Genomic DNA, 15,428 nt, shown 5'->3' on the forward strand with positions numbered 1-15,428 from the left:
TCTCTGGCACTGTAGCTTGTATCATGATGCTATATCATACTTGCCAACTAGTAAGATTTTATCAGATTCAGTAAGATTTTTTATGTTAAAAATAGCAAAATCAGATTTTCTGTCAGAGAAATCAGATTTTTAAAAAATATTTAGATATACCTTTCATGTGTATTTTCTGAAGATTTGACCGAAAGTAAGATTTTTAACTTCAGTTTGCATATAAAATAAGATTTTTGCAATCCACGAGTAAGATATTTCATCTTGAAATGTTGGCAGGTATGCTATATCCTGAGCTGTTGTGTGATAGGCTTTGAATCTGAAAAAAAAATATATATATATATATATATATATAGAGAGAGAGAGAGAGAGAGAGAGAGAGAGAGTTAGGGTAGATTTACTCATTTATGATGGCAGATGACTTTCCATCGTATGAAGATTTGGATTTTGGTTGTTTGCTCAGTTATATTTCGGATTTTTTCCTTTATCTGCCACTTTCACACATGGACAACCCGTACCTGGATTCTGACACCAACCAATGAAAGTGCACTTTGTTCACCCTGATTTCCGCAAATGCCTTCCGGCTAAATGTCAAATGTGCAGAGATGATGCATGCAATAGATAACTAAAATGTATCACAGCTGCTGTTAAGGCGGCACGGTAACTCATTCCGCTGGAATAGATTTGTATGCCACTGTTACAGCCAAATTAAAAGGGAGAATTAACCTTTGCTCTGCTCTCTTTGCCACTCTGCCCCGTCCACTTCTTTACTTTCTTTTGTCGGCTGGTGCCGATGTTCGGAGACGTAAAAGGACGGTTGTAACAGTGACAAAGCCCAATTGGTGTGCCTGACTCACATTATGGCAAAGTTGTGAGGGTTTATTTTTCAGATTGCCAAATGATGAATGCTCTCGAGGAGCTCCTGTGGCCCAGTGGATAAGACCATGAACAGTCGATCACGAGGTCCCTGGTTCAAGTCCCCTAGCTGCAGTGGTTCTTCCTCTAGGCAAGGCACTTTACCGTTGTTGCCTGGTCCTTCCGAGGGGACTATATGTAAACACAAAGCCGTCAGTCCCATTGCTCCTTGCTTACAAGCACCCATTGCTTCCTTTAGTGGCATTGTAAAACAAATCAATTCAATTTATCTTTTAGTAGATAAGCTGCAGCAGAAAGTGCGTGGGTCAAAGGTCAAAGAAGTTGTGACCATCCATCATGTTTCTTGTCTTAAGACCTTGTGATTAACCTGTTAAAGACGAGTCCTGAGTATACACAGAAGGTGTCTATGGGAAATGTGTGTTGTAGAAATATCAGCCCGTCCTCAATGGGTTAAAGTGTCAGTACAGCAAAAAGTCCATTTCCCATCCACCCTCTTTCTCTATCCTCTCTGTCTCCTTTTTTGTTTTACTATAGCTCTCAGGGGCCCAGCAGCTGTTGACCATCCCGTCCAACGGAGGCCAGCAGCAGATACTGACCCTGCCCATCACCAACGCGGCCGGGCAGCAGCAGATCCTGACCATTCCCGTCACCCTGGCCCAGGGGGCTGGGGGCATTCAGTTCCTGATTCCCACTGGTACCGGCGGGCAGCTCCTCGCCTCTCCGAACCTTGCTAACCTTGCAGCCATGCCGTCACAGGTACAACCCTCAGAGCCTCAGATGTAAAGTCCCCAAGTAGCACAGAAAGTGCCACATGAAAACGTGTTACTTTGCTCTGATAAAAACACTTCATACCTTTTCTTAAAGGGATGATATAGTTTGGGTTGAGATGGGGGATTCAGATTTTAACTTTTTTCGGAATACCTTGGTAATCGGAAACCGTTTATGAAAGATTAATTTGATGAAATTTGATGAATTTTGGTTTTGAAATGACAGAGATATCCAAAAACAAAGTAAATCAAAGTGGTCCCATTCAATGGTGGGTCCCACCTACCGTAGGACCTCTTTGGGACTGGACTTCATGAATCAGTGCAATTTGTATTACAGTTTTTTCCTCTTTGCTTGTGTACATGTGAACAAGAGTGCTAAAAAACATGATTGTAATCACGATTGGAATCGCCTTTTTTCCCTGTGTATGAATAGTACTTATTCCACACATCACCCAGACAATTGTACATTGTACACTGTACACATGTGAGCCTTCAAAATGTTGATCAATCCATGTTTTATATAGTCCACAGTTTACTCGCCCAATTGCTGGCCCCTGTGGTTTTGTTCTGCTCTGACACAAGATGTCTGGACTCTGGGCATCCCCGTGTTCAAAATGTGGTGCTGTATATGGTGACAAATAATCAAATAAATCTCTATAATCCTTATTTTTGCAGATGTCTACATTTTCCCATGTGTATTCCAATAGTAATCTGTGTTTAGGCAAGTGTTCTTAAAGGTGCACACACAAGCATACACACACAGACAGATGCACAAGATACATATGCAGACATCCAGACACAAGCAGACAAACACAGAAGCATACCTGCAAAATAAACCCAGGCGGTCATTTTGGCTTCACCGTTTCCGCCACCTTTGCAGGTATTACCGTCGGCCCCGGCCGCCATTCCCAGCATCACCAGCAGCACAAACGTGGTCTCCTCCGCAGCACATCTTGCCAAATCCAACCACATGACCTCACCCACCGCACCCCTCCCTCCGGTCTCCGTCCTGACGGGGCAGACCGGCCTGGGTACACTCCCCCTCCCCCAGGTGCTGATGGGGGCGGGGGCGCAGGTCCTCTCCGTCTCCACGCCGACCAGCAGTACATCCAGCACAGCTTTCAAAACCAGTGAGTGTTTTCTTTCTATTTTCGCTGGCTCCCGTTTCAAAATAGGGAGATCGTGTTGCCTTCTGAACTTCAAGACAGTGTCTTTTGAGCACAGAAAACTGCAACCGTGTTCTACTGCCCTCTTTTCTATCTTTTCTATCTTTTTCTTATGTAATTCTTTTTTTGTGTGTTGATTTTTATCTTCACCCCTCCCTCATTCTCTTCTTTCATTATCTCAATCCTTTATGTTTCTTCTCTTTTCTTATCCAGTTTGTTTATTCTTTCTTCTCTCTTCTCTTTTCATCTTCTTTGCAATAAGAATGTACCCTACTTGTGTTATGGCAGGGCTAGACACTAACGGTGGCCCGGTGGCCCAGGTCCACCAAAAACGCATGTCGGGCCACCAAAATTTCAGAAATGAAGACTTTGGTGGCCTGATCGGGCCACCAAAAAAGGTCGGATGTTTGCCTTTGGGCCACCAAAAATAAAAGTTAGTGTGGAGCCCTGGTTATGGGATGTGTATTTGAGTGAGCTGTGTAGCGTTGCCATTGTCAATAGATACAAACTGGTTGCCCACACATTAAAACAAATATACAAGTGTACAATGTATGTCTCTAGTTCAACCAAGTCTAGCCGAAAGCATTGCTCGAATCTTTGAGAAATTCCTTGTTCATTGCTTGACGTGTAGGTGATTTCATTAGAGTCTCACAGATGAGATACTATGTAGTAGGCCATACTTTACCCAAGAATGGTTAAAAGGTGTTAATTCTTTCTTTATCTTTTTTTGCAAAGAGATTTTACAGAAGATAAACATTTAACAGAACAGGAAGCAATGAAGCTGATTTCTTCTCAATTTTTGCCGAATGAATAATGGAATGTACATGGAATACCTGCCCTAATAATGTGCTCTTTCGTGCAGTGGTCCTTGCTTGTAACAAATGGGTCTTTAGGTCTACTGTATGCATTAAACATGTGTGCAAACACACACACACACACATTTTAAAGCTGTTGCACTTGCTCCAACATGCAACTATTATGGGCCTATAGATATTCATATCATTTGGTCATTAAACTGTTCTTTTGTAAAAATCAATGACAGTTTTCAAAATTTTGAATGCTCAATTTGATTTAAAAGACATAGGGTCATGCATATGCAACAGTATTCATTCTCTTTCGATAGACTCTGCCTTAAAACTGCATTATCCTCAAGGGAAAGGGTGGTGGGGGGGGGGGGGGTGAACAACACAGCTTCCAGATGATTACAAGAGAAAATTTTCCATGCATTCACAGTGGTTTCGATGGCACTGGGAGCCTCCATTCCCTTGTGGACGGATAGATAACAGTGAGCAGTCTTTCTGACTCTCTTTTCCCTAAACATCCGGAAAAAAATAAACATCCCCCGAGTCCTCCAAATGGTGGACAGTTTGTGGGTTTTCTTCTTCTTCTTTTTTTTCCATCCCGCGTTCCTCTCTGAACAACCTATGGAGGGTTCCTCCCTTTACAACCTCGGAGGGCGGTCAATATTTGATTTGTATTGCACAAAGTTTCATGTTACCCGCATGCTAAGGCAGAGTGCGGTTATTTGAACTTTTCTGCAGGCATACGAGCTGGCATATAAAAAGAACACACACACACACGCACAACAAAAAAAGTGAAATGACATTTCCCTACCTTTTTCCCCTTTTTTCATATCATTTGGGTTTTAAGGCTGGGAAAATAGGAAAGTGATCACTTGGATAAAATCATTTGAAATGGGAAAGATATTGTTTCATGTGTTTCTTTTTCCTCGTATTTGGAGTGGGGCTGGGGAAGGGTTGGGGAGGTTTAGAGATACTGATACTCTTTTGCACAAGTGCAGTTCATATATCTTATGCTTATCCTCAAGTATCAAATATCAAATATCAAATATCAAATGTGATAGCTTTGTATGCCTTTTTGTATGTGTGTGGAATGGTTTGTGGCCAAGATAAGCTAGATATTGGATCATGTCAATGGAAAACATTTTAACAGTGATCCATCACAGACTGTCATGATTTATCGTACTGTCTGACTATGTATGCTTGTTTTGTTTTGATATTACTTTTCAATATAGTATAAATATCTGTGCTTGTATTTTCATCTTTGATGCTAGGTCCATGTCAAGGGTCAAACTTATACCACATCTATTGCATTCTGTAATATCAGATTCATTCTGCACCCCACCCCCCCCCCCAGCACTTTGTGGGAGCCTGATACCTCTGATTGTTTCTAGAGATAAATGGTGCTATTTAAGTATTCTTCTGTCATCATCGTTTGTCATTTTTATTTGATTACCTCTATTTCGCATGTATTTTCCCAAAAATCCTCAAATAGAGTTTATTTTCCACCCGTGCTCTCCGTCTTTCTCCTCATTAAAAGTAATTAATTTTGAATGAGATAATGTTCGTCCAATAGCATTTCAGTATTTTGTATGTGCCCTCAAAGCAAGTATAATACCTGGCAAGTAGAATGCTTGTCTATGAAGTATTGCCTAATTTAGCAACAACTGATGGATCCAAGCTGGACTACGTATTACAAGGAGTTGTTGCAAGTGGACGCAGAGAGATTAAAAGTACTGTGTAAAGGACAAGTCCACCTTCATATACACAAGGATTGAGAGAATGCAGCAATATATTAGTAGAACACATTAGTGAAAGTTTGAGGAAAATTGGACAATCCGTTCAAAAGTTACGAATATTTTAAGTATCTGCCCTGTCACTGCTTGGAAGAGAAGACTACTGCAGTGTATGATGTCACATGCATACAACTATATAAGGAAAATAAAAAGAGAATTTCACAAAACTTTACTTTTTGAATAAACTTCACATTTCTTCGACTTGCTACTGACGTATGTTAAGGGTAATATTATTCGCCCTGCCTTCTGAAAGAGAGAAGTTGAGTGTTCTTTTGTTATGCGAGAAAAATGGAAATATGTCGAATTTTCTTTATTCTTTCTTTATATTGTTGTACTCATGTGACATCACAAGCTATAGTAGTCTTTTCATCCAGCCGTGACTAAGCAGAAACTTCAAAAATTCATAACTTTTTAACGGATTGTCCATTTTTGCTCAAACTCTCACTGATGTGTTCTACTAATATTGCTGCATTCACTCAACCCACATGTCTATGAAGGTGAACTTGTCCTTTAACCATTGGGAGCAGTGATTTTAAAAATGTTTGAAATATCACATTTGATCATATGTGAAGGTCAGATGTACAATGTATCACAAACATGCTACACTGTACATGTACCATGTAAAGATCTAGCAATAAAAACCTAAAATATTAGGAGATACCACTATTTTTCTCATTAACCATAACTGCAGACGGTTTGAATAGTCTAGAAACATTCTTATTTATTATTCACATTTTGTATTTTTGACAGTACTTTACATTGATTATACATGTACTGATTCAAATTTTTTACATCAGTTGGTTGTTTCTATCCCTGACTCACATTTTAGGACCATTTTGAAGCACTGAAGCTGGGTTTTTGTTTCATGTGCAAATGGCAAGAAATGCCTTTAAATAGGGTGGTAATTGTGTCTTCACAGAATAAAACCAAAAAATATATGGCTCAAAAAGACATGAGTAGATTGTATGAGGATGAACACTGATCTGATGCTGATTAATGGAGATACTGTATACGCCATATATTTCGCGAGTGTAAATTTTCGCGAATCGTGAATTCCCGACGATTTCGCGAGTGGTTAAATTCGCGATCGAGGAGTCCTGTACTGAACAAAGAAATGTACGTGCGCACGTCAAATTCACATCGAGAATAGAGTCGATATTTTCGCGTGTCTTTAATTTCGCAAATAGCACCCGACTCGCGAAATTCGTGAAAATAAAAACCTTCGCGAAATATTCGGCGTATACAGTATTTGCTAAGTCGAAGAATATTTCAGTTAAATTATTTTATTGCCCAAAAACTCTCTTTCGTTTTGCCTCGCAGACAGTACAACGTCTGCAAGTGTTCCGAGTCTCGTGACCACGCACAGCAGCCAGGCCCTGCCTTCCCTCGCCACGGTAACGCAAGGCCTGATGGGAAGCACCGCCAACCAACTGAGCCTTTCAGGCCAGCACGCAGCACGGTACATTCTCCTCTCTTCCCCCCTCCATTGAAGCATTTATCCATTCTGTTTCTTTTCACTTCGAAATATGAATGCAGAATTGATAAGACAAGTCTGCATAGAAGAGTCTTCAGAGACAGATCATGTGTACACATGATATGCACGTGTATATCATTCAGTATAATTCATGTACATGTATGTTTACTGTATTCAGTACCCTGGCAAACATCTGAATTCACCTATTTGCTGCATGAAGCAAGATTCAAATTGCAAACAAGTATTTGTAAATTTCATCTTTGGCTAAAAACATATTGTAAACTCTTTAGCTTTCCTCATGTTCCATGAAACGTATTTGCAGGGATAGTATACATTGGAGCATGCATAAGGCATCTCATTTCTCAATGAGTAAGAAACAGATAAATACGTATTACATCAGTGAGTCTTCTACATTCAAAAAAGAGTCAGTTCACCTAGAAAAAGATAGAGGCTGTATCACAAATGTGACATTGATTTACTTTAAAAGTGGATATTTTTGCACCTCTAATTTTTCATGCTTGGCCGGGTAAGATAGGTTTTGCATGCTTTTAATTCCGCGGGATCAAGACATCACTTACTGGAACATATTGCAAGCAAAAATATTTGTGTTCTTTTCTTTTTGCCCTAGTTTGTGGTTGTGCTAAATGCGTGAAAATTTTAACACTGCAAAAATTTCCATGTTTTCAGTATATTCAATTATTTATCTATCTCTTGCATAACCTCTGTTTGACCTCTCAAACTCTCTCGAACTCTCTCCCCCATCCAGGTCAGTGCTGGTGTCACAACCGACCACCACCTCCAACCCCACTGCCCCCCTCCTCGCTGCACAGAAGCTGAGCACCACGTCGTCAGCCGCCGCCCAAGCCCTCTCACTACAGGGACTGGCAGGTACTACTCACGGCATTCCTCCCTCAGGCTCCAGCGACAAGGAAGAACTCCTTGTTTATGTTTGACTGTGAAAAAGGGAGTAGAAACAAACCAAACAGAACTGTGACAGTACAAAGTGTAGAGAAAGTTATGACGTGCCACAGTTTCATACTTCCACCTCGTGGTGCTGCGTGGTGCTGATTTGATTTTGAAATCTTGTGAAATAGGTTGATTTTGAAATTGAAATCACATGAAATGGATTGATTTTGATTTTGAGATCACATTGTGAAATAGAGTGATTTTGATTTTGTGTTCACATTCTAAAATAGATTTATTTTATTTTTGAGATCACATTGTGACATAGATTGACCTTGATTTTGAGATCACATCCTGAAGTAGATTGATCTTGATTTTTAAATCATGCTGTGAAATCGATTGCTTTTGATTTTGAGATCACTTTTTGATATAGATTGATTTTGATCTTGAGATTGTTATTTTGTCCTTTTCCCCCAGCTGGGCTGAACACGGCGCAAGGCACCGTCATCTCCCACATAGCGGCAGCCCAGGGCTCTCAGAGCAGCATTGCCCAGATCCTGCCCAGCCAGCTGGTGCGGAGCTCTGTTGTCTCCAGCCAGTCCGCAGCAGCCCCCGTCGGGGTCACGCAGGTTGGGGGTCAGCCGGGCCACCAGGTCGTTGTCTCCACGACGACGGCGACGACGGGCGGCAACCACGTGGCCGGAGGGTTGGCGAGCCCAGGTAAAGGTACTGTCCGGGCTCCATTACTTGGGATGGGGCTTCACGATTTTTGCCAAACGTAATGCGATGCAAATTTCGACAAACAAAACGATCAAACAATTGGCAGTGAACGAGAGAGGAAAGAGATAAAAAAAATTATGCTTTTGGAAAATTAAGTTTGTGTCTCCCACCCACTGACAAATTTTTTGTTTGCTGTCCGCGATAGATTCCTTCAACTGACCGCCCTAACAAATGGACATTTGTGTCCCTTTCACGTCAGCTGTGTCACTTGTCGCCATTCTGGACTGACGACACCGAAAATCAAAATGTCCTCCTCCCCTTCTTGCATGGCTTGACGCACTAACACTGGGTTTATTAACCCCCCTCTGCTCCCACTTACCACCTACTCCGCACAGCCAGTCGACCCTCCTTCACACAGTTTGCAGCAATATTTGGCACTTGTGAAACAGGCTCTGATCTCAACTGACTCTAGACATTCTACTTTTGCCCTCAGAGAAATCAAATGTCAATTTTTTTATGGAAGCCATTACTAAGTTGTAATGCTAAACATCTACCTAGTCACAAGCAAAGGGTAACAAGAACATAATTGATTTCATCAATACTGCAATTCAAGAAATGAATTTCAGTCCTGATTCCTATATCATGCTTGTGCATTTATGCCAATTGTCTCCAAAGCTTTAGTCTCTTCTTATGGGTAAGATCCATTCAAATGATATGGTTTATTCTATTTCGAATGCTACTACAATTACAGTTAATATGACAGGAGTAACTCCGGCCTTAATGCAGAGAATATCTCTGCACTGGTATCATCCACATTTCGATCGGAAATCTACTGCAGATTTAAGATAATGCAAATTTTTATGCAACTAAAATACAGTGAAGATCAAATCATGACATGTTACAAGTCAGAGACATCCAGGTTAATGTCCCTCCTGCCCCCACAAGAAATCCAGTGTTAACTGTCCAAGCCATGCCTCCCAAATGCAGCAAAGCCCAGAAGTCCCCATCCCAAAATACCCTACATACTACTATGGAGCCAGGTTGATGTTGTTTACTTGTATTTTAATAGCATCTGTGTCAATACATTATGTGTCTGTATGTCTGTTTCACACGTGAGATTAACTCTATGCAATGCATATATTTCATAAATACTCGTATGTGCTTGTTTTGTGTACTAGACATGATTTGATGCGTTGCATGTTTTCAACAGTGAGAGTGTTGCTCAAGAAAGTGCATGTATGCTTTGTAGTAATTACTATACAGATTCTTGTGACAGGAAAGCTGATATTTAAGATGCAATTATGACCACATTCATGCCTTTGTGTGACCATTTCTTGACCTTGATATAGATCATATGTGACCCGCTACAACAAAAGGATCCTAAAGTCGCTGACGGGTGAGCCGAGAAAATCAAGTTTGAAGTCAGAACACAAAAATCTGTCAAAACGTTCGGATTTCTGTGTTTACATAATTTTGTAGTCTAATGTATCTTCTATCATCTGCCGAAATTTCGAAGCTAAATGATCAAAGGAAAGGCCAGAAAATAGCATTTTTTCTGGGCCATGCTTGGCTCGCCATCAGTGACTTTAGGATCCTTTTGTTGTAGCGGGTCACATATGTGTGTGTTGCTTCGTACTTCATTAGATTTGACCCCCAACCCATGAAGGAAAGTTGTAATGACTATTACTTAACCCGGTGAGGACAGGCTGATTTTGCTACAACACACATTTTCCATAGACACCTGCCCGTGTATACTCGGGACTTGTCTTCAACAGGTTAACTCTTTAGTGAGCCTTTTTTTGTTCTGTCCATTTAAATGGTCTTATTTTTTTCTCTCTTTAGGAGGACACCTCACAGAGAGACGTTGATTTAGAAAAAGAAAATTACGTCAGTCTATGTGTACAGTTGTGTATGTCATTGATTCAGTTGTATACTTTGTTATGATATGAACTCATCCAAAGAACAACCAGATGAATAAATGATAAACTTCTATTCACTTATGTCAATGTTTTAGCATTTTGTTCATACCCATCTGCTTTTGAATATGGATAAATTCAGCTCTTGTCCTGCCAAAACACAAAATATAATACCAGCCACCTATAAAGAAAAAAAAATTGTAAATTGTCATTTGGTTCTGTGCATAGATACATACCAGTATTTTTAAGTCTGTTCATTTGCTTCAATTTATTTGTCCTGTAAGTTAAATTCTAAGCAATACCATTGATGCCTGTGCAGTTAGTCTGTGTCTGTCTCTTTGAGCACGAAAAGTATTGTAGAAGTACGTTTGCAGATACATGTAGTAGAATATTGTCAATATGCCACCTTATGAAGCTGTCAAAACATCTGTCTTTGTCATTCTGATTACCTTTGCACTGAGAACTACATTGTTAAAGCACAAAGTCATGTGTCTATTGCCACCTGTCATATTTGATACCTGAAGCTCCCAGTCTTTAATGGTGACAAGACATTTGCTCCTGCGACAATTGCTCCGGTCTTATTTTCTCCAAGGGCTTGGGGTTAGGGTTGTGATAGGGTTTTAGGTTTAGTTTGGTGTGAGGAGTATGATTAGGGTTTGGGTTATGATTGTGAGTATAAGTTATGTTTGGCTTCAATAGCATGCAGATATTTCATGGGAGCAATTGTCGCAGGAGCAAATGTCATGGAACCATCTTCACTAGCTGATTATACATCTTATAAAAGAAGAAGGAAGATTGGTGATGTGTTTTTAAATGATGAGGATTGATATTTTAACCACTTGTGTGCTGTGAGTGCAAATTAGCATTGCATTATCCACAGTCCCTGGCACACAAAGGGGTTAGGGGGAACAATTTTCTCAGTTCGGCTCTCTGTTCCTTATCCTGAATGATTTGCTGACAACCAGAGTTTTGAAGTCAGATTCGAAGTTTGACAAGGATTGGGCACACTCACTATGACAGGTGGAAAACACTTCTGCTGTTACATGCAGTTGCAAGTTTTTGCAGACAGACCTGTGCATAGATTAGACACGTACAGTCCCATTTAGTGTTCTTTTTGCTTCCCCTCCCCCTCTACTCCTCCACCTCTTCTTCTTATATTCATTGTCTTCTTCCATTTTCATCTTTTTTCCTTTTTCTGCCTCTTGTTAATTGCAATAGATACTGTAAAAAGAAATCAAATACATATATCACTTTATTGAGTGATTTGATATCAGCAGGATTTGTTTGAGTTGAAAAGGTTGAAAATAGAGGCCAAATATGGAAATTTCAGACTTAATGCAATAAAAGTCAGCACTTGCACTCCAATTTACTTGATGCTGTCAATTCACATTTCTTAATTTGCACAAATTATTTAGTTATGAAGAGCATCACCTGTGGCTCTAGGGGACAAGATGTAATGCTGGAATTTCTTTGGTATCTCAAAAATCTGATATCAAAGCACTGAAATGTAATTTCATCAGACTGGCTACAAAGTGCTTAGTGTGACTTGATCCCATCATTTCAGTAGAGCCAAATTCTGGCGACGGTTAGAGGTCTGGGGTCAAAATTTAGCAATTATAGTTCTTACTCAAGCAAGGCATATTAAGAAGTCTTTCCAGTTATAATACTGTGAATGCAGACATTTTTGCGGTACAGTAATTTTCATGTATTTTGCACTACTTCTGACTAGCGCAAATTCTAAAACCTGCGAAAAATATCTTCACAATTTTCTCTCCACATTTTAAATGGATTGACAATTGCGCACCGCGAATTCAAGAACCCAGAAATATGTTTTTGAGCCGCTCAGTGTGAAAAATTGGTCACGCGAAAATATTGATGTTAACAGTAGTTTGTCAGGGCAATTGAGAGAGAAAGAATAATTATTTCAATTTTATAGTCCTGAAAAGGACTCTTGTGAAAATGGGAATGTGGGAGAGAAGACAATAAGACATTAAAAATGGAGGCCTGATGGAAAGAGAAGAACTGAGAATTAGTCCCTATAAACAACTGTAAAGTGGTGAAGTGTTACTGAAAAGGACTGTTGAGTCGAAAAGTCGACTGTTATGCCGAAGAGAAGTTCAACTGTGGGATAAAAGAGAGAGAGAGAGAGAGAATCCTGAAAGTAATCTTTCTCCCCTGAAATCCTTCTTCTCCCACCGACTTCCAAACAGTTTACCCGATTCTCACTCTATTCTTCCTTACAGCTGTCCCTGTCGACTATTTTTTCATCTCCCTCATAGGGGAACCTCAACTTCCAGCACACTGCTGCCCTTTCAACCATCACTATTTCACTTCCTTACGCCCTCCCTACAATGTATGTTGCTTTCCATATTCACTTTCCTCTTTTTAGGGTCTTTCTCACAAAGAGCAGCCCTCTCAATGACTACACACATCGTGTTGCCGCAAACCTCTCTCCCTCAATTTACATTACCATGCAGACTTTCAAACAAGACAGGAGGCAATATTTGTGAAAATAACAATTCTGTGAAATTTACCTTATACACCTGTATCTGGTATTGATTGTGTATATATCCATTCATCTGTCTATTGCCGTCTGTATCTGTCCAACTGTACATTTGTCTGTCAATCTCCTAACCTTTCTCTACATTCTTCCATTCATATATTACATACTTTGGTTGTCATTCATAATTGGGTCTTTGGTGACTGGTTCTTTTTGCTCATGGGTGGGTTTTTTTTAATGCTTTTGTTGTTGTTTGGTTTCTTGTTGTCGTGTGACAGCTGCTTTCATGTTCGGGCTCGTGACAGAGCTGCAGCTCCTTTGTAAAGATGTTCCCTCTGTTACATACACAAAGGTCTGTATTTTCAGTAACTTTGTAGCAATATTCGATGGTAAAAAGCTACACACATGTACCTATGGAATTATCACCTCTATGGTCTTGTCTGTCTGTCTCCCTCTTGTGACCCGGCTGCAGTAAGTAACATGGGCAATGCGGCCGAGGTGGACGGCATCAACTTGGAGGAGATCAAGGAGTTTGCCAAGGCCTTCAAGATCCGGCGGCTCTCTCTGGGCCTCACCCAGACCCAGGTGGGCCAGGCCCTGAGCCAGTCCGAGGGCCCCGCCTACAGCCAATCGGCCATCTGCAGGTAGAGTATCAACCTATTGAGAGTATTGAGTTATCATTTAATAATTATGAAATTGATTCTGCCTGCCCCGGCAGAAGGGCCCTAACGTGAAATTTCAACCCTCAGTATCAAATTTTGGTTTGCGATATTATTTGACAGTTTGGAATCTCTTTCATACAATTTAACCATCATTTTGTGTGTGTGTGTTATTTTGTGGGCAGACAAGCCCTAGGGCCCATCTCAAGACCCATCTAGTATTTCTTCAATCTAGAGTGTGCAGCAAAACTCAATGGTGCAAATCTAAAGATAACAAGGTGAACATTTCTGCAGCAGCATTAGCTCAGAATTGGATGGGGGTGAAGACGTTTTCTCTTAGAGGCAACTTGAAGACTCTTAAAGATTGAACATGGTGCAAAAATTGGTAGACTTCATTTCTCAACTGTTGGAGAAAGGCAACCACTTTAGTTCAGGAAATTGGAAATTGTTGCTTGCTGTGAAATCAGAGATTATGTTTGGCCTCTCATTTTTTGAAGTTCACGGGATTTTATATTTGATTTTGATACATGGTTGTACTGGGTATGTCATAAGCGTGTCTTGATTCATGTACCTTTTCCCCACAAATGGTAGGTTTGAGAAGCTGGACATCACGCCGAAGAGTGCACAGAAGATCAAGCCGGTCTTGGAGCGGTGGATGGCGGAGGCGGAGGAGCGGCACAAAAACGGCCTTAACCAGCTCACCGACTTCATCGGCAGCGAGCCCGTGAAGAAGCGCAAGCGGCGCACGTCGTTCACGCCCCAGGCCCTGGAGTACCTCAGCCGCCACTTTGAGAAGAACACGCACCCGACGGGCGCCGAGATGACGGCACTGGCCCAGGAGCTGAACTATGACCGGGAGGTGATCCGCGTGTGGTTCTGCAACAAGCGCCAGGCGCTCAAGAACACGATCAAGAAGCTGAAGGCCGCAGAGGCGACGATAAACAACAACGCGGAGGACTCCGAATCTGCCGTGAGTCCGGAACAAGTGTAGCTCTTTTTTCGCCAGTAGGGGGGAAACGAGAATCTTCAGCCGACGAGATGGCGGGAGAATTTGTGTACTCTGGCATGCAAAAAAAAAAAAGGCAATGGTGCTTATCAGCTAAGTGTTTTCCAAGTTTAAAGAGAAGGACAATGGAACTTGTGGAACTTTCTGGAATATGCATTGATGTGACATTGACTGAGTGGAGACAGAAGCAACATCTCCATCGGGTGCCGAGTGTGGGCGCTGTCCCAAAGCTGCAAACGTGGGCGCGAGAGGGCACTTCTCAAACTTTGTGAGTTGCTTATCAGGGAAGCGGCACCCCTGGTGTCGACGGCAACCAGTCGTGGTGGGAAACGTGTACATTGACATAGTATCAGTAAGACGAAGCCTTGAGTAAATGAATACTTTGTGACAGGATGGAACAACGTGAGCAGTTGAAGTGATCTTCAAGATTCCAGACTTTTTCTTTCTTTTTTTTCGAGGGGGATTTAGTCTGCCAAATTTCATAAGGTTGATCTCCACCGTCACTTTGTCGCATGATGAAATTGATATTCAATTACTTATTCTGTGTGAAGAATGAATTGATGATATTGTCATGAAGGTTTTTTTTTTTTTTTTTTTTTTAGTGATCAATCCATACAACAAAGACCAACATTAAACTTCAAGCGTGTGCCATTTCAGGATGTCGAGATGTGCGGTGTATTAAAAATCTTTGGCATTGAGAGGTCAGAGGTAACTAGCACCTCTGCCATATGAGGAGTACTTTTCAGGGTGCAAATAGAAGGTGCAGCCTTCAATTGGCAAGAGGTTTTGTTGTTTCTTTCGTTTTTTGTCTGAATTACAGACACAGTTGGTATATTACACTGGTGATGCTTGCCCAA

General features: G+C 41.0%; 1 protein-coding gene across 1 annotated transcript in view; it reads left to right on the plus strand.

The window, feature by feature from the left end:
* LOC140243822 (uncharacterized) overlaps window positions 1–14,929 on the plus strand; it is a 109,923-nt gene extending 94,994 nt beyond the window's left edge. Inside the window, exons 5-11 of the mRNA XM_072323490.1 lie at window positions 1,399–1,620; window positions 2,512–2,761; window positions 6,714–6,852; window positions 7,634–7,755; window positions 8,248–8,490; window positions 13,379–13,550; window positions 14,157–14,929. Coding sequence (XP_072179591.1) covers window positions 1,399–1,620; window positions 2,512–2,761; window positions 6,714–6,852; window positions 7,634–7,755; window positions 8,248–8,490; window positions 13,379–13,550; window positions 14,157–14,556 — 1,548 coding nt within the window. The 3' untranslated portion in view covers window positions 14,557–14,929. The remainder of the gene's footprint in view (window positions 1–1,398; window positions 1,621–2,511; window positions 2,762–6,713; window positions 6,853–7,633; window positions 7,756–8,247; window positions 8,491–13,378; window positions 13,551–14,156) is intronic.
* The last annotated feature ends 499 nt before the right edge of the window (window positions 14,930–15,428 follow it).

This window comes from Diadema setosum, chromosome 20, assembly GCF_964275005.1.
Source record: "Diadema setosum chromosome 20, eeDiaSeto1, whole genome shotgun sequence".
NCBI classification, from domain to species: Eukaryota; Metazoa; Echinodermata; class Echinoidea; order Diadematoida; family Diadematidae; genus Diadema; species Diadema setosum.